General features: G+C 36.8%; 2 protein-coding genes across 2 annotated transcripts in view; one reads left to right on the top strand and one right to left on the bottom strand.

Moving 5' to 3' along the window:
• Positions 1-18389, top strand: part of GTF2F2 (general transcription factor IIF subunit 2) — a 79323-nt gene that overhangs the window by 9687 nt on the left and 51247 nt on the right. Inside the window, exon 5 of the mRNA XM_053935153.1 lies at positions 5132-5170. Coding sequence (XP_053791128.1) covers positions 5132-5170 — 39 coding nt within the window. The remainder of the gene's footprint in view (positions 1-5131; positions 5171-18389) is intronic.
• Positions 16054-17434, bottom strand: KCTD4 (potassium channel tetramerization domain containing 4). Its single transcript, XM_053935155.1, has one exon. It carries the CDS (start codon positions 17282-17284, stop codon positions 16511-16513), a length of 774 nt encoding a protein of 257 aa, XP_053791130.1. The 5' UTR covers positions 17285-17434; the 3' UTR covers positions 16054-16510.

Raw genomic sequence — 18389 nt, 5'->3', positions numbered from 1 at the left:
CTTTTCTGAAATATGCTGTGATCTTGGAAGATGCTGTAGGCAGTTTATATATTCTGGATAATTCAGCACTTCACATTGACTCATCAGGTCACTTAGAGCAAGCAAAAAAATCAAATTTGACAAGTAATTTAATATTTTCTGCATGATGTAATTTCTAGTCTTCTGAATGGATTTTCTGTGGGTTTTGTTTTGCTTTGTCTTAACTGAACTTGCTTCTCCTACTTGTAGTGTTGGAAGGAATTCTTTAGTTCTTTTATTGTAAATGTCTGCATCTCTGGTGGTCCCTTATTTCTTAATGGACAGCACTAGGCTCTTCTAAGATGTGATTTATTGTGTCCAAAGTGTAATGAGTTGCAGTTTCTTGTTCTTCTGCTGTGTGTGTCTGAGCTAATAGGAAGCTTGGTAAAGTGGCTCCCATCCCAGACACTGTTAAAAATCTGTCCTGTGCTGGATTTCACGCATGCTGCATCTTCTGTTTGGATTAGCTCTGGGATTTCTCCCATTTATTTTTACTTCTTTTATTTTCCTTTTTCTGTAATTTGAAATAGCCCCAGTGAATAATACTGGGTACTCTGAAGGCGGTAGTTGCAAAGTATCTCCCTAGTCCCTTTGCAAGGCTGTTGCACATGTGGACATTGCATTGTCTCCTTGCTGGGCAGATCACTGGGGCCTGTGGTGGCATTCCTAAGCATGAGTGTAGCAAAGCTGATGGGAAGCATGGCTTCTGTCATGTCTGCAGAGGGATCCAAAGCACACTTGTCTCTTGCTGTCTAGGTCTTGCTGTCTAGGCTGGTTTTGGTGTTATTTCTGCATTAAATATGAACCACATTCTGTTCCATAAACATCACCATATGTACATCAACAGTTGCTATGCTACAATGCTATTTGTGCTTCCAGTCATTTTATCTCATCTTTGTCAGCAGCTATCATAGCTGTGATTTTTTGGCGGTTGAAAAGCAGAAGATTTTGCATATATTTTAATGTGCCTTATTGAACAAAATGAATTCTTCATGTGTGCATATAGGTAGAAACTATCTAGGGGCAGTTCATGGGCCTGATACATGGGGTATATTTGGTTAAAATTGTTTTTTGATGTTCCCACTGGCAGACTCCCTAGCATAAGATAATATTGTAATTTAACAGTTTCTTTCCTCATTGAAGGAATGGAAAGACACTTCTCTTAAACATTTAACTGCACACTTTTCTGATTATGATTATACATTGCTTTCCTTACTGCTTTAATTGCCCATTGCTTAATTTTTCTGCCAGCAAATAGTTTACGTTTGCTGGATCTTAATATAAATAAAATTGCAGCTTTGTTAGAGATAATGATAAAAGTTTCTTATTGAACGGTTTTTTGGAAAAATGTGCTACTAATATGACTTGTGAAAACACAGGCCTTGGCAGGCAATTGTATCCCAGACTGTAAAGGACTGATGGGTGGAGGAGAAGATTTTACACTGTAGATACAGATAAAGTATAAGATATTTCTGTAAAGTTGGATGAGATGATTCATTTTATTTAAATTTTGAATATATCTTCACAACTCCCCCTTCATAAGTGGGGTAGCCGTATGTCTATTTTTGCATCTTTAAATTCTTTCACGCTTTTTCCATCTTACTGAAAGTAAAAAGTGTTCAAAGAATTCCATTGACAGAGCACATACCAGAGCTTTGCTTCTGAGCAGCATTCATGCATGGACTGTCTCACTGTTTCATGCTTCACAGAACGTTGCTGGCTTTTAATATTTTGTTTTTCTTCAGTCTCCTGAGCCTTCTCTCCTTCAGAAATTCAGTTAGTGACACTCAATTTTTTCTTGTGTTCTTGTTCAATAATACATGTAACTCGGCCTATATACCCAAGAACAGCTCCTTTATTCCTACATTCCTTGAAAATTCTCCCATTGTTTTGAATTGTTGGGTTTTTTCCTTTATACAGCTTCTCATGTATGAAAGGACCTCTTCTGAGTTTGTACATAAATCACACCTACCATATAACATACAGCAATTGTATTCCAGTGAAAATGAATATTCAGAGGTTTTTATTCTGTATTTTGCATATATGTATTTTTAAATATCAGCTGTGCCCAGCCATTAAAGAAATGTGAAGGGAACAAACCCTAATAAAAGCCTTTCATTAAAGCAGTTACTTCTTTAATTAGACTTAATTATTCTCAGTAAAATACAGTGTGCTCAGAATCTTGATGCCTTGTAATACTTTTTCCAGTTCTATTAGATAAGTGTCTGAATTCTGAAATTCCTCATCAAACTGTTATTTAGGAAATAAACACCCTCACTGTTCTGCCATCTTAGTGCAGCCTGATGAGGAGTTTTGATGTGTACCTGTCTACATTAACAGTACTTTCCAATTGTTTCTGTTCAGGCTGTCACTTAACCACATATTCCAGAAGATTTTGGGATCTTACCTAATGCTTCTTTGTTCTGTTTTGTATGTACTTCAGTCTTTTCTGGACTGTTAGCAGAAGCAGAAAACCTATCAGCAGCCTCATGATCAAAAGTAATAGAAGCAACAGCAGCCTTTCAAATCTGTGACATTTATGCAAATTTCCAAATATTTTTGAGATTAAACCCTTGATCAGAAAAGGAGAATTTGAGGCTCAAGCTAGTTTAATTACAGACACCATTTTGATGGCTCAAAATTTTGTGTGTATTATTGAGACTTACAGTCCATTTAAAAAACAATTGCTTACATCATACCCCTTCTCCATCTCAAAAAAATGGAAATGATATTTATTTAATTACTTATGCTTGTTGGAGGGTTTAAAAAATACTGTAAAGCAGGTTCAGCTGGCTGGCAGGGATAAGCTATTTTATTTTCATTTCTGTTATTAAAACTATAGACTGTTAATTCCTGTACAAATTTAAACAATTGAGGATATAACACACAAAATATATAGTCTGTTAGAATGGGCTCAGTGTGATGGGAATAGTCTTTTTGCAAACTTAATTGATTTAAAATACCTTTTGTTTCCAGTCTCACTGATGTATATGTGGAAAACCAACACCCTACCACCACCTGCTACTACCACAATAGCAGCAAAAAAACCACTAACAACAAAAAACCCCAACTAACCAACCCCAGTCTGCTGGCGTTTGTCAACTCCTGCATGTTGTAAAGGAGGCTGAGCAGCTATAGTCTGCATGAATGAAATATGTTCATAGACATAGTACAACTTCCTTTACCTTCTTCATTATATTAATGCTGAGGAGATTTTTAAAGCAGAACTTGTGACCTCATCATAACAAAACCGAGTTATCTAATGATGAGGAAGAAAAATGCCACTTTTTTGCAAGACTTGAATTTTTTCTGTTTTTTTGTCTCTGCTGTTGAGGGCAGATACAAGCACACACACTTTCCCTGTAGACATGAAGTACGTTTATTGCTATTTGAATCAGAGATGCTCTTAGCAACGTTCAAGTGTAATGTCTTTGCCAGTAGTTTCAATGAGGTAGCTCTGGTCTTCCATTGAAACTGAGTTGAAATTGAACAGCTTTAAGTCCAGTTCCATATCGCTTCTCACTTCAGGCAGGTGTTTGTATCTTTGTTTGTTTGTATGTTCTTCATTTCATCCTCTCTGCTTCTTGTGTGTGTACTGAATGTTTCCTTCACCAAGCTACAATTGAGTTAGGGTATTGGTTGGGCATTTTTTTATGTCATGCTGTAAAAGTGCCAAATATGCACAAAAAATTACATCAACGAGAAAATACTTGGTTTTCTGCAAACAGGCTATTCTGGATGTATGTCTGAAAGTTGGCAGGGATCTTTACTCACTTTGTGAATACTCATGACTGGGAAGGGGCCATATAATGATTGTTTCTCATAGAGAAAGGAGGTGCCTTCCGTTGCTGGGACTAATGACAGGCACCTGGTGTAAAGAAAGAAGGAGCTGTAAGATACTGGTTTTTATGTTTGCATTTACTCCTCAGGCTCTCAAGCCATCTCAATGAGAAAAGAGGGACAGAAGCCTTCAAAGCAAGAATCAGTGGCAAGAAGAAGGTTTTCTAAAATATTTCATGTTTTCAGTTCTTTTAATACCCAGCCTGTAAATGGCAGAAATTATCAACCTAACTGAACTTGAAAATTACTCTCTGAGTTAGAGCAGTAATTCACTCTTGCCTGTAAGTAAATAGCAATGATAGCTGTAACTTGCCTGAGTTGAAAGCAAAGGACAAGTATCTTTTACCATTTCTAACTGTGTCTCAGGGAAGTGAAAATGTTCTTTTTGCTCTATGCATCAGAGGATGCATAAAAAGGAGAAATATAGGAGGAACAGTCAAATATAATACTGACAAATTAATGGAGGGGTTTAATCTTACAGGACTTGGTAGGGGTTACAACTCAGGTTACCACAATGCATCTACTGGTAGCCATTTCTTGAAATGTGGGATTGGAATTTCTTGCAGAAACCTGCTTCTGAATCTGACTCTGCCATTCACCAGAGTGATAATTTTTTAGCAAGTCACTTTGCAACACTGTGTCTGTTTCAAACTTAGGATTCTCTGCTACATGGAACAGGACATGTTTCTGATTATATATATTTGTTGTACTTGTCAAGTACAAATACTTGACAAAAAATACCAATGGACTATAGTATCATTGTAGGATAAATAATCAGAGAGGAAAAGCTGGAAGAAATAAATTCTTCCATGGCCTGTAAAAAGGGTAGAGAAGAGGTTGATCAAGGTCAAAAAGTTACCTAATGCCAATTAAGACTATTCTTTTGCAGAACCCTGATTATTTCTGTAATATACAGAAATGTTTGGCTAGGCTAACCAGAGAGATAAATGAATAATGTACATTGCTTGAGCATAATCCTGCTGTTGATTTTGTATAAATGTGTAGCTTTGTTCTTGCAGAGCTCAGTCAGAGGTGCAATAGAGTTCTCTCATTTAAGTTATGAGTGAGTCTGGGCACTAAAGGACTTTTTTTTGTTGTTCCTGGTAGCAAATTATTCCTCAGAAGGTGTATTTATAAACATTAATCAAATCCAGTAATTTTGATTTTATCATAATTTATCATTCTTTACATTGCAACCCAGTTGTTGGATGTAATTTCAAATAATCAACACAGAAACATTGTGATTATTTTCTGTTTATTTTTTTTTTCCCAGAAAACCAATCAGAAGAAAAATCAGAAAGTGGCAGTGCTGGTGAGTACAGACATTTTCTTTGAAGCACTTAAAAAATTACTTATTACTGCAGATTTTGAATTTTGCTTCTTAAGAAATTGATAAATTAAAAAAAGTGTCTTTTTAAAATATTTTGTAGAATATCATAACATTAAAAAAATAACTTCATAACTGTTTATCTGCTGTGCCCAAAACTTTAAATTAGTAATATTTTTTATTTAAAAGAGGGGGAATAAAATTATGAGGGAGAGGTTTAGGAATGTAACATTCTTTGCAATGTTGTTTTAGATTTTTTATTTATTTCTCAACCTTTTTTTTTGTTTCAATTTATTATCTGCCTTTAGTTTGAATTCTTTTCTTTTGGTTGGAAAGTTTGTGACACATTTCAAGATCTTTTGTTATTTTATTCCAATTGCATAAACTAAGCAATCATAAAAATAGTCCATAAAAAATTGTATTATCTCTGGTGCACATAGATTAAATAGTACTGGGACTGGAGTGCACTTTTTAGGTGGTAATGGCACAGATAGGAGATGGCTCATGTGAAAGATGTGAAAGAGTTTCAACTCTTACTTTTCTTAAAAGCATTTCCTAAACAAAAGTCTAATGCTAGTGGGTGTTTAAAATATCTTCTTGAAAGTACTTTTTGGACACTTAAACATGGAGATGTCTGCTTTGTTTAGTATCTGACTTCTTTGAATTGCCTTTCAGCATCAAATATTGTCAAAAGTGTATAGTTTGTGTCTAGCTAGAGGTAGGGTTTGGGTTTTGTTTTCTGTAGCAGGGAATTTTTTGTAGAATGGAGATTCCTTCTATTACACTGGCCTAAGTGTGTCAGAAGGCTGGTGTTAGGAGTGTTATACTCTGCAGACTTGTACTGAATCCAAGGTGTGTTTTATAGCTTGCAGTTCTTCTTAGTTAATTGGTAAAACCTGTTCACTCTGATTCTGTGTGAATCGTGGTGCAGTTTTAAGGTAAGAAGGGCTACTTCCTTGAGAACTGATGTTTTATACCACTTGAAAACTGAGATTCACTGCTGTGCAGTGTCTCGTGTTAATCAGATATTAACATTTTAACTGCTAAAATGAACCAGAATTTCGATACTTCCATTTAGTTGGTTTTTTTTAGTTGTAAGGGTGCACTCTTGGTTTTGTTTTGGTTTGGTTTGTGTTTGAATGGTTGAATTGTCTGCTCTTCATTTCGTGCCTCCTCCGTGTTCTGTGATTGTTGTGTAAGATGGCCACGTGTTTAGTTGTTTGTGTTTTTGCTTCGGCCAGAAGAATGAATTACTGTATGGTGTGAGCTGTTTAAATATGCTGACAAGATGAGTTCTAAACCCATTTTATGGAATCAAACTGGTTATGGATTCACTCTCTGAGTGACGGTAGTTGGTTACCCTGGGGCATATAAAGGAGGCCTCTCAGCCATCAGTTACACTATTTGCTTATTCACTTTTTTCTCAAAATCATTTTGAACTCAGATGACCTGTTCCAAATTCAGGTTATTCAGGTTATTTAGTACTCAGTTTTTCTGTTCATTTACTGTTTCTTGGCCTACATCAAGTACTTTTGAGGCAAAGATGATGTCTTTTATGTATTTATTTAGCACATTAGCATAACAAGATCCTTTTGGGATCCTGTTATTTTATTTCCATACTGAAATAAAATATGTAGGGTTTATTCATAGTTAGTAAGTAAAGAAAGTAAATGAGATATGGCATTCAGAAACAATTTGATTTATATCCTTAAAAAATAATTACATTGATAAGGTGCTGTCAAACTTTAATGTCATAAATCCTTAGTATTATGTATGACATTTTTAATCACATTTATTGTTGGGATAGTTGTAAACCACCTAGAAAAGCCATGATAGTGTTGCTGCTGTACATGATGCTGTTTGAGAGAGACTGTGAGTGATACTGGATTGCACCAAAGGTCATCTGGCTGGTGTCTTGTTCTCAGTGGTGGTCAGCAGCAGATACCTTGAGATGAGAGTAAGAGTGGTGTAGAAGCACAATGGTACCTCCCCAAGATACTTCTCATAGAAGTTTTGGTTTGAAAGGGATATTTAAAGCTCACTTAGTCCAACACCCCTGCAAAGAGCAGGGGCATCTCCAATTAGAACAGGTTGCTCAGACCCATGTCCAACCTAACCTTGGAGGTTTCCAGAGATGAGCATCTGCCTCCTCTCTGGGCAACCTTTTCCAGCTTATTCCAGCCTTTAGTGATTCACAGCTCAGGGAGTTCCAGAACCAGAAGTGATGGTGTTTTACCTAACAGGACCTTATGGATTTTTCTTCTATGAAGTGTCCCTGTTGGCTGAGCCCATGTAAAATCTTTAGTATCCATGATATCTCGAATGATGTTTACAATCAAAATATTCAGGAATCAAGACATATCTGAGACAAGTTTCCTTAAACTAAATTTGAATTCCTTTTACATTTTATCATTTTAGATCAGTTTTTCCATACAGAAATCCTATTTGTTTAGAGCTTGTGATAAACAGTGCTTGGTGATTCAACTAGTGTTGTTTAGTGCCTGAAGGCTGGTTTATACTAAAAGTGAAAAGAACATAGCAAATGACACACTAAGCTAAAGGAAAAGAGAAATGAGGATTAGCTTTGCTTGGTCCTATATGAGGATGAGCAAGCAATTTAAGTCCAAATATGTGTATGTGGCTCTTGTTTGTTTATGGCATTGCTTGCACCTACCTGAAAGTGCTGTCAGTGGTGACAGAAGCTGTGAAAACCAAGCATTTGTGACAGTATAAAGTGTGACCTGCTCCCCCCCAATAAAAATACTCAGAAGCTGCTGCTCTGAGTCTGTGTAGTCTGCTGAGAATGATACAGTAAAGAAATGCATTCTCATGTAAGAGCAAATTCAATTAGGTGCTGTCCTTGTGGAAGTGCATATTATTGAAGCTGCATGCACAGGAACTGAGTATATAATGTTGCCCAAGCTTTGAACATGTCGACAGACAATATAGGGTGAATTTAGTATTAAAATTTTACCAATTGTGAGTGTATGAGTGCAACTGCAGACACAAATATACAACACTCAAACTGTTTGTGGATACCACTTCCTTAATTTCTTGATACTGTAGTAAAAAAAAAAGGATTCACACGTTGATTATACATATGTTGGAATATTTTAAATTCATTTTAAGTGTGATGATAACCACTGAACTCCATGTGATAAAATCAGCATTTTTTTTGGTAAAGATGGAGACTTCTTACAGTATAATATGGGATGGTATAAAGCTGCTAAATGCACATTTGGTTTTATCCTCTTTCAAGCAGTTAACGTATATTAATTAAACTCCAAAAGCGAAACTCTAACTGAAAAATGATTGTCAGGAGGAATAAAACAGTAACTTTTAATTTAAATACTAGCTTGCAACTCAGTGTTGAAGATAATTTTGATGCAGATTCTGCCATGTTCAAGACACAGAAACAGTTTTTTGTCTTGGAAATATAACTGGGTTTGTTGGCAGATAAATACAACACAACTTAAAATACAAGCTTCCCAGTAGCTTTCCAGGAGCTGTAATCAGTATGATTAGTAGCTGTTGAAACCAACAAAGAGGCATTTATTCCTGCATTAAGGTATATGTAGTCAAGGCCTATGGTGCTGGTTATAATAAATACTGTGCAAGAACAGGGAAAGTGCAGTGGTAGAATAGCAAAACATAAGGGTTTAATGTAGGCCAGCATTAACTGGAGTTAAATTTTTTGAGAATTTGTGTAAATGTCCTGGATGCCCTTAGAGTCTGGCTATTTGTTTTAGGATATTGTATGAATAGTCTAACATGTATGTCTGAGCAAACGAATATACTTATTGTCATACAGTTTCTCTCCTGAACCTGATACAAAACAATGGAAGTTAATCCCATGACCGTATTTTGTCCTTCCATGATGTCCATGTCCAGCTTGTGGAAGTACTGAATAAACAGAAGTGTGTTTTTTGGCTTGTACCAGTGTTCTTGATTTTCCTTATGACTCTTGAGGAATCCCAGGAATCTTAGCCATGTGGGCATTGCAGATCATTACTTCACAAATTGTGTTTGTCTTCTGTGAGGTATTTTGCTGATTGTTGCAGTTCACCCACATACTAGCATTTGATGGGTTTGATCATATTTGATGGGTTCAGATTTTTGGAGTATTGCAAATTCAGAGCCTTGAATGATGGATCAAAGGGGCAGAGGAAAATCAAATGTTTTCTGTCTTGGCCAGTGCAAGACTGACATGTAACAGATGTAAGGCATGCAGGAGTCAGTTTCAAAGTGAATAAAATGAGGGAACTCTATGGGCAAACTCAGAAATCATAATCTTGACGTGGCAGAAAAGTTACAGAAGTGGACTTTTATTGTCATATGGGAAGGCATAAAATGGCCTGCATGTTAGATTTCTTGCCCTATTGGGAAAGAACTTTATTTGCTGTTCTTTTTAGAAAATGTGTTGGAAATGTCACGAGACCTGGCAGTGCTGCAGGCCTTAGATAATGTTAGTATTGATAAGACTTCTAACCTCAAGAGTACCTTTTCCTCTCTTTAGCTGATTCTTATCACCCTGGCTGGCAGGACCTTTCATTTGTCTCCTCTGAGACTACCAGTTTCAGCACTGAGAAAATGTACTGCTTTATCCCTAATACTTGCCAAAGGCCTTACTTAAGTAGTAGAGAGGCAATAAATGACTGGGTTTGGTATAACAGTTGCTTGTTCTGTTTACATTTTTTCATGCTTAGCCTGTTCATTGCTAGTTTGTTTGCTTATTTTTTCTTCCTGATTGAGAGTCTGTATCCACCTCTGACCTGGTTTTTCTTTCCACTTTATCTGTTCGCTATGGTACAAAATCAGGAATCTCCTAGCAGCTAACAAATAGCTTTCTGTGGAGCTGCAGCAGGAGATTTGTAGCTTGAAGTTTTCTATTAACAAATTTTAAAAAAAGTTAATTCCTCTGACTTCTGCTGCAATAAAGAAAATTGCCTCTTTGAAAGCTGGCATATGAAACGTAAAAAGAGAATTTTGTAAGATTTTTCCTCCATTATTGATTTATTAATTTCAGGATTATTAGACATTACTTGTATTGTAGAACGTCAGTGTTGCACTGTGTGGATCTGTCTTCATCACAAAACCAAGACCCTCAGCTGACAGTGAGTGACACTGAGTCCCTTCCTCTTCATCTCATAGTGCTCATAGGCCCTCTCACCACACTTATCCCTCCCCATTCTCACAGTTGGGGAAGTCCAGCACTGCTGACTTCCCTGAGCATCAGACTCCACACTCTAGGAAGCCCCTTGGAACTTCATCTTCCTGGGGCATTTCCCCAGCAAGCAGCCTTGGGTTTTTAAGTCTGAATTCTCATCTCCTTGATGTGTTTCTGTTGCTGGTAAAGTGCCACCCCCTGACACAGGATGCCAAATCTCTCTTCAGGAGCTGTGATCAAGGAGACTTTGTGCTTTGGTTAGAGCAGGCTTTCCATACCTGGAACAAAGCTGTCCCTGAAAGTTTGGTGGTGTCAAAGGAAAAAAAAGATGTATTCTGGAAAAGCACAGAGTATAAAACCGTACTATTTCAGTACAAAACTGAAATAATGCTTGGAGTGGAACTAGTGGAATCCCCCTTTAATGTCCAGAAAGATGATGGCTTTCATGAACTATGTGTAAACCGAGGTTATGTCCCCTAAAGTCACACCACCAGTGAACAAGGCAGTATTGTAATTTTTAGCATTACCAGGAGAAACTTACAGACATTCAGAATGACTCAATTTATAGGAGTCATCTTCTAACAACTTGGTTTTGAAATCCTAGGATGTTGAGCTTGTATATCATCATATTATAATGGTGTTTTAAATGAGTAGCTGCTGTTTACAGCTATAATTATTGTACCAGTTTTGAACAGCACAGATAGAAACAGCTTCTTGGGAGACTGTTGCATTAGCTGTATGTGGTACTCCTACTGCAAACATTTTTGGGAAAAGAAATCAACTGTCTAGTTCTACAGAATATTATGCAATTTCAGAAGGAAAGGCAACTGCAGTTTCTTTTTCGGAGTGCTTGCTCATCCGCGTTCCTCAGGTGTCATCATATATCTTCCTCCTACCTTCCCCAGTTCTTGCCGTACTGCTTGTTTTCTGGCATTTTGTTGGGAATGATGATGATTTACAGAGGCAGTATTTTGAGACAATGTTCTCTGTAATATACCAATACATAGGAGTTACAGAATGTATCTTTCAAATGTAAATAAACCCCAAAATGTTATTTTTTCTGATCCTAAATTTCTTGTGGTTTACTTATTGATTTTGTATCAACACAGTAAATTATGCAAGCCTCTCTCTTCATATAAGGATTCCTTCATTTTTTTAACTAGTAGTCACTTACCTGTCAATCTACCCTGTGTTGCAGGGCAGCAGACAATGTTGGGTTTATGTAATAGTTATTTTGCAAAGATGATCCAGCCTAGGAAAATAGTATTTATTTTGTCACAGATCCAAGTGAACTTGCGCTCTTCATCCCCAATCCTGATTTATCAGTCGGTAGCATTAGGGCAACATGACCCTTCTACACAAATAAATGAATGGATTAGACACTGCTCTTATTAAATTGTATTATTTGTTGTCTGCCCTTATTCTGCTTGTATACTAATGAGGAGTGGAGGAAGATAATTTTCTTAACCTCTTCTCGTCTTACCTTGTAATGCTTTTAAGAAGTAAAAATAACAATGCTACTGATTTTCTGCAAATGATGATGTGATTTTTACCTACTGTAGAAAAGAAGTGACATGTTGTCACTTAAACAGTTGTAATAGGTACAAATGCAAAAAATTAAAAATAAGACATGAGCCTTTGAAAATACCAATAGTACAATTATGAGGCTGTGAAACACTGGTCAGTGGGTGAGTCAGTACTGAAGGTACAGAATGGGAACTGCAATTTGAGCTTCTTGTGCAGCCTCCGTATTTCACAGCATCAAGACTCCACCTAGAAATCACATCTAAATCTAGATGTCATTGGACAGTAAGTGGTTAGAGACTGAAGAAATACTTTGAGCAGGCATTGTATATGTATATGTTATTCTTTCCTAAGCATCCCTGACAAAGCCCCACAACTGGCCTGATGAAAGGAAGGGGTATGGTGAAACAGAAAAGAAAAATAGTTGTATGATAGGAGGAGAGAACAAGACAAGGGAAAGAATGTGAGGGTCAAAGGATCAAAAATGGGAGTTCTCCCAGACATGTGGAGTGTCTGGGTTTAGAAACAGTTCTCAGTCACCAGGGAAAACTGGGCTAAAACAGGCCTTAGTCGGACATAGTGCATCCACTTGTAGGTTTTGTTCTCAGTAGAAATCCATATAGTTGGTACCTATGCCAGTGTACTGCCAAGTGTGATAGAGTCCTTGGCTTCTCCTCCACCACTGAAGAAAGGTGGGCATCCAGATGTCAATATTTTGGTCAGTTTGGCAGCTATTTATATTTTTCCATGAGTAGTCATTCAAGAAATTAATAGGGGCAAAAAAAATTTTTTTGTAGTCTATGGAATTTAGTCCTGCCTTCAGTTGCCTCTGTCTTTTCTGCTTGGTGACCCCTTTCCTCATCTGACAAAATAGGCAGGGAGGCAAGCAGAGCTGACCAAGCCTGGGAGCAGGTTAAGTGCCTCCTTGGGGAAATTGAGGGAAGTTCCTTCTTACTCCTACCGGAGCAGTTGAAGATCATCAGGGAAATTATGGTAATTGTCATTCCTTCCTGATACTTTGAGGGCAGTTCTGATAAGTTTGTTGTGATCCAAGTCTTAATGAGAGAAAGGAGAATAGAAATATTTTGCCTGTACATCATATACTAAGTAGTATACTAAGTAATGTTAATGTTGTTAGAACAACTGTGGGTATTTCTGACTTAAGCCCTTGGTTTTGAAGTTTTCGTATTGTCATAGTAGTTATTGAATATGAAATTTCCAGCTTTAAAGAAAAGACAGAAAAGGTAGCTGATGCATAACTGGGTACTTTTTCTGGCTCATCATACTGTATTGGAACACAAGTATCCACCTGACTGAACATATGCAAAATATATTTATATTATATTTAGTATGTTTATGGAGTACAAAGGAAACATTATTCATAGTATTGAGGATTTTATATGCTTTTTTGTTCGTATACCAAAACAAGACACTCCCACCCTGAAAAATTGCTCAAGTTTATATCTAGTTTGAAGTGTCTAATTGTAGCTGATATGGCATGATTCAAGACAGTTGTGGATTTCTTTAGTCTGAATAGGGAAGGGAATTAAATTTTTTACCTCCATGTTCCTTTCTGCTGTGTAATTCAAAGAGCTGAGGTGCCTTCAATCAGAGGTAGCATGTAAAAATTTCAAACCCTGACACTTGCAGAAATGCATCACTGCTCATGGAAAAGGGGAAATAAACAAGATTGAAGTTAGTGTTGCAGCAGATGACTTTACATGTGTGCCATAGATGTCAATGCTACTTACACAGAAATATACAAAAAATCCAGTTAAAGTTATTACATAAGGTAATGAATCATTGAATTTTACACAAACAAACAAACCAACCTGCAATAAACCAACCAAACAACACAGGTATTTAATTTAATAATGATTAGAGAAATAAATTTTTCACTTTAAAAAAACCTTTTTTTTTTTTTTCCAAGTTCTCTTTCATAGGTTGAGAGGCAGTAGATACTCTGAACCAAAAGCCTGGCAAATAAATCTTTCATGAATAGCTATAGAATATTCTTAGAAGATGCTTCAGATGGTTTCCACATTACCTTTGGTTATCAGCTTATGAATAACTTATATTCTGAAAATATTTTCTACAATAAATGCAGACCCATCAAATTCTCTACTGATTTTTCATGAGCAAAAGTCATGCTCCAATAAAAAAACTGGTGCTGCCTTCTGATAGGGGAGTGCTAACAATTGATTTCTTGGTGGTTGGCATCCTAAGAGCCTAACTGAAAGGCGAGCAACCACAACATATTTTAATTAACATATATTAATTGTTTGAAATAAAAATTGGTTTTTGCCTTCCTTCTTTTCAGCTGCAATTACATTTTAAATTTTAGTCAAAGATTCAGGACAAATGAAGGTTGTAATCAAAAGTGCTTAAGTGCAAATGGATTGACATCCCAGGAGCTACAGCCTCCTCCAGACTTTGTGCTGATGCAGGCTGTGTATTTGACAGCACTGTGAGCATGCTGCTTTAAAACTTGTGGGTTCATTATGGAGCTTTTTTAGATTGTCTTGCCACTTTATCTTGTTCATGTAGAGAATTTTATCTACAAAGGGCTTTTCGTGTAATTGTTCTGTGTGATTGTGTTTCTAGTTCTTGTCCTAGAAGATCAACAGGATTTTGTATTTCTTTTAAGGAAGCTTTTCACAGAAGTCCTACAGATTCTTATAAGCATAAGATTAGTGGTTAATGAGGATTTTTTTAATACCTCATTTTGAAAATAGCTTGGAGGGGGAGGAGAGAAGATGACACATGCTGGTGGCATATGTAAACAATAGTATTTTACTATGTATCTTTTGTGTATGTATAATTAATGCATTTGGACAAATTCAGAGACATTTTGGGATACATGGACAGTTCTTAAGCTTGTGTGCCTAAAATGTAAAGTAATCTGATTTTTAAACATTAGAGTCTGGAAAAGTTCCACTTAGAACTATATTTTTTATAGAACCACAATTTGTGAATTGTAAGTCTGTAACAGGAGGACTAGATAGAAAGCATCATGATTTCTAGACAGTGTATTCATTCTGATGGAGTATTCTGGAGAGGTTGAATTCCCCCATTTGATAAAATCATATTGGAATATGTTTCAGTCATTGCTTCCTGGTCTGGAGATGTAGCATTACTGTATTAATTAATCTCTAGCAAGGGACCTAGTTAACAACACCTGTTGTATATTAAAAGTGAAAAAGCGTTTCATGTTGAGGGATAAGTGGACCTTGCATTTGTATTCTCAGCCCTTGATACTAAGGATTGATTTGTTCCCCCTAAAATCCAAACCACAACTATTCTCAGCCTGTCTTCTGTTAGCTGTTTTCCTTGGTTGTCACTTCTAGTATAGATTGTACTGCCTTTTGTTGACATTATTTTTTTCCTGTATAAAATCAATGTTTTGGGAGACTACTTAGTTGTTTTTTTTCTTTCTTTCTTTGTAAGCATTTTACTTGAATTTTGGGTTCATATAAGCTTTGAATGATGATTGGTTTAAATGATAAACAATGCTTAGAGTTAGTGCTGCTTCTTCTTGCCTTTTGTGATGATTTTTCAGCTTGCTTTTGTGAAGTGACTGGTTTGTAATACTTGTGTTTAAATTAGTTACAGTTGTTCTATAGAGACTACTAAAACTGTGTTTAAAATATAAATTAAAAGATTTTATAAATAGTGGAGATGAGAATGAAGATATTTATTCCATTACTTAGAGTGAATCGTCTTTAATGCCAGCAGGTGGTCTGTTCAGAACTGATAGTACTCATTGCATTTAGTAAACCACTGTGCGAAGCAAAGGCTCTGTTCATCGCCTGTCCTTATGAGCACAAATGATGGCTAGGAAATACTGACTGTGGCATTGTAGGATGCCAGTACCGGAAACCTGTTACACTAAATTTAATGTCAAATACTTTTGTTAGCTATTTGGTATGTATGTATGATTAGAAAATTTAACATTCTGTGCAGATTGGACCCAATTCCTATAATAAAATTAATCTCCCCCAGCATTATTTTGATGGTTTACATGTTTCTGGCAACATTAGTGTAGCAATATGGTATAAATTTGGGGTTAAGTGAGTTGAGAAACCATTTAACTTAAAAATTAAGTTGGTTATTTTAAACTCTCTTGCAATCTTGTCTTTTGCAAATTCAATACAATAGATTACCATAAACAATAATGAACAGTCAAAATCATTTATTCCAGTTAAAATCCATTCTGAATTTGTTATAAGCAAAACATACTTTAAGCCTGCTTATTATCTGAAAACACTCTCACTGCTGTTCAGCAGAGCAGTTAGGTATATGCACGTTCATCACACAGGTACACAAAAATTCAGCTAGACTCTCTGGTTGAAAGACAGCATTGAGAAAACATATTACAAAGAGCATAAAGCATTCCATCTGTGTTTACAATGTTAGCAGATAATTCTTGTTAAATTCAGGCATAAAATTTTCATTCAGCTTAAGTAAGCCAGAGATAGATGTCATTATGAGATTTACATACCATTAGCTCACATCAGTTGATTAGCAGCTGAGCTCTGTGGTACAGGGCTAGTTAGATGCATTATTTGTGATGCCAGGAGGCTGCAGCTCAAGGAGGTTTACTGGCTGTGTGCTCGTTTCCTTTGCCTTTGTGATTACTTGATAAAATGCAGGGCATCACTGTGAACAATCGACCCTCTTGAACAGTCCAGACTGGTCAGCAGTCTAAATCCACATTTTAAAGCTGTCATTATAGCCTCAAATTTAAGAGTTTCCAGGGTGCAGACAAAGGTGTTGTCCTCCTTCAGTACCAGTCGTGTACCGTTTTCAGACTTTATGAAGTACTTGAATTGAATAATATTTGAAGATACTGAAAACTCCTCTGGAAATCCATCCAGCCTGCTTTTGGACACCAGTACAATTCTGGATTTTATTTTTGCAATGAATTCAGGAGCATTACAAAAGATTCTAAGTCCTTGTGAACGGTCGTGGCTGTCAGTTATTTCCAGGAAAGTAGTCTCTCGGGATGCTAGCTGTTCCTTCTCCCACCTTGATTTCACTGCCTCTGAGAGTACCTTAAGCTGGAAGAATTCGGCTTCTTGTGCCAAAAGTTGATTTTCTCGAAACCCCTCTGGTAGAAGAAGTTCTCCATTCCGTAGGAAGTTGAGGATGTGTCTGAAAAGGAGTCCATCTCTGTCTATGAAGTAATGACCATCTGCATCAAATGGGCACATTATTCTTCCATTTATGATCCCCTCCAGAAAAGAGTCTGGATACTTGGTTAATGTCTGTTTTTGTGTGATATATAGATAACCACCGACATTCAGAGTAATCAGAGATGTTTTATAGTCCTTGTCTAGCTCGGAGCTTTCAGAGTTGCTGTTTTTTTCTTCGCATTCGTTTTCTCTCCTGCTTGCTTTTCTCTCCATTATTGAAGCTAGGACAACAATACAGCTATCCTGCTTTGCTCTTGTCAGCTTGCAAAGAGGCTGTTTCTTATTAAAAAGCACCTTTATTCAGCTCCAGCTCGATGTTGGAATGGAAATGCTGCTCGCATTGCTCCGGCTGTCAGCTTGGCTTTGCAGTAGGTGGCGTATCAGCTGTGTGTGCAGGGAGATAGCAGGAATATGACTGTAAGAGAGAATTTGCATTTAACTGTGTAAGGGAAGAAGCGTATAACAACTGTTTTATTTCTTTCCCTTAAGTCTAAGTCTAAGTAGTTTGCATAGCTTAAGGGGTTCTGCTCAGAAATACGTACTGCTATACTAAATGGCAACTTATTTTTAATAATTGAAGATGTATTTGTAGTGCCAGCTGGCCAAATCGTATATTGTGCTTATGGTGTTAAAACAGCTTCATTTGTGTTTCAAGGATTTTTATTTTCACAAAGCCTGTTTTTTCACATTGTTTTTTAGTACTGATTACAGTACCTGATGCATACAGCAGAACAACAGAGAAACAAAAGGTGTCCCTGTGTGTATAAGGGGGGTGTCATCTGTGGAATGTGTGCCTATGCATGTCACTCATTTATTGGGCATGTGTGCAGCAGTAAGATGTTTCCACAGGAGATACCTTGGAAGTGGTGCTAAGGACTTGTTGGTCTGACTGTTCTAAGTTTGTGGCAAAAGCTTTTATTTGCAGTCAAAGGGTCTATCCTCACCACCACAAGATCAGCAGCCTGATTAGGTTTTGCTTTTTGTCTTCCTGTGTGCCATAGACAAAAACAGTTTTACAGGGAGGATTTACCATTTATATTGGTGATGGTTTTTAAGTCACCAAGACTGTCTAGCATCAGTTGGTTCTTTCTTGATAGAAAAACTCAGCTGCCCTGTGGAACAAAGGGCTTGTGTGCCTACAGATAGCTTTGAACATCACATAACACCATAGCTTAGCAACACTGGGGTACAGGGAGGCAGAGACATCAGCACAGCACACTGAAATCAAATGCCTATCTTTTCTCCTGTACTTTGAGCCTCCCAGTTGCCTCTTAGAGGAAGATTTCCCCTTTAAACATATGCAGTTTGGAGCAGGAAA

The sequence above is a fragment of the Vidua chalybeata genome, chromosome 2, assembly GCF_026979565.1.
Source record: "Vidua chalybeata isolate OUT-0048 chromosome 2, bVidCha1 merged haplotype, whole genome shotgun sequence".
NCBI lineage: Eukaryota > Metazoa > Chordata > Aves > Passeriformes > Viduidae > Vidua > Vidua chalybeata.
Note: the sequence above shows the minus strand (reverse complement) of the source record. Positions and strands in the feature narration are given on the sequence as shown.

What these genes read in the sequence shown, in the direction of transcription:
- KCTD4 (XM_053935155.1), bottom strand. Translation starts at nt 17,284, where the DNA reads ATGGAGAGAAAAGCAAGCAGGAGAGAAAACGAATGCGAAGAAAAAAAC.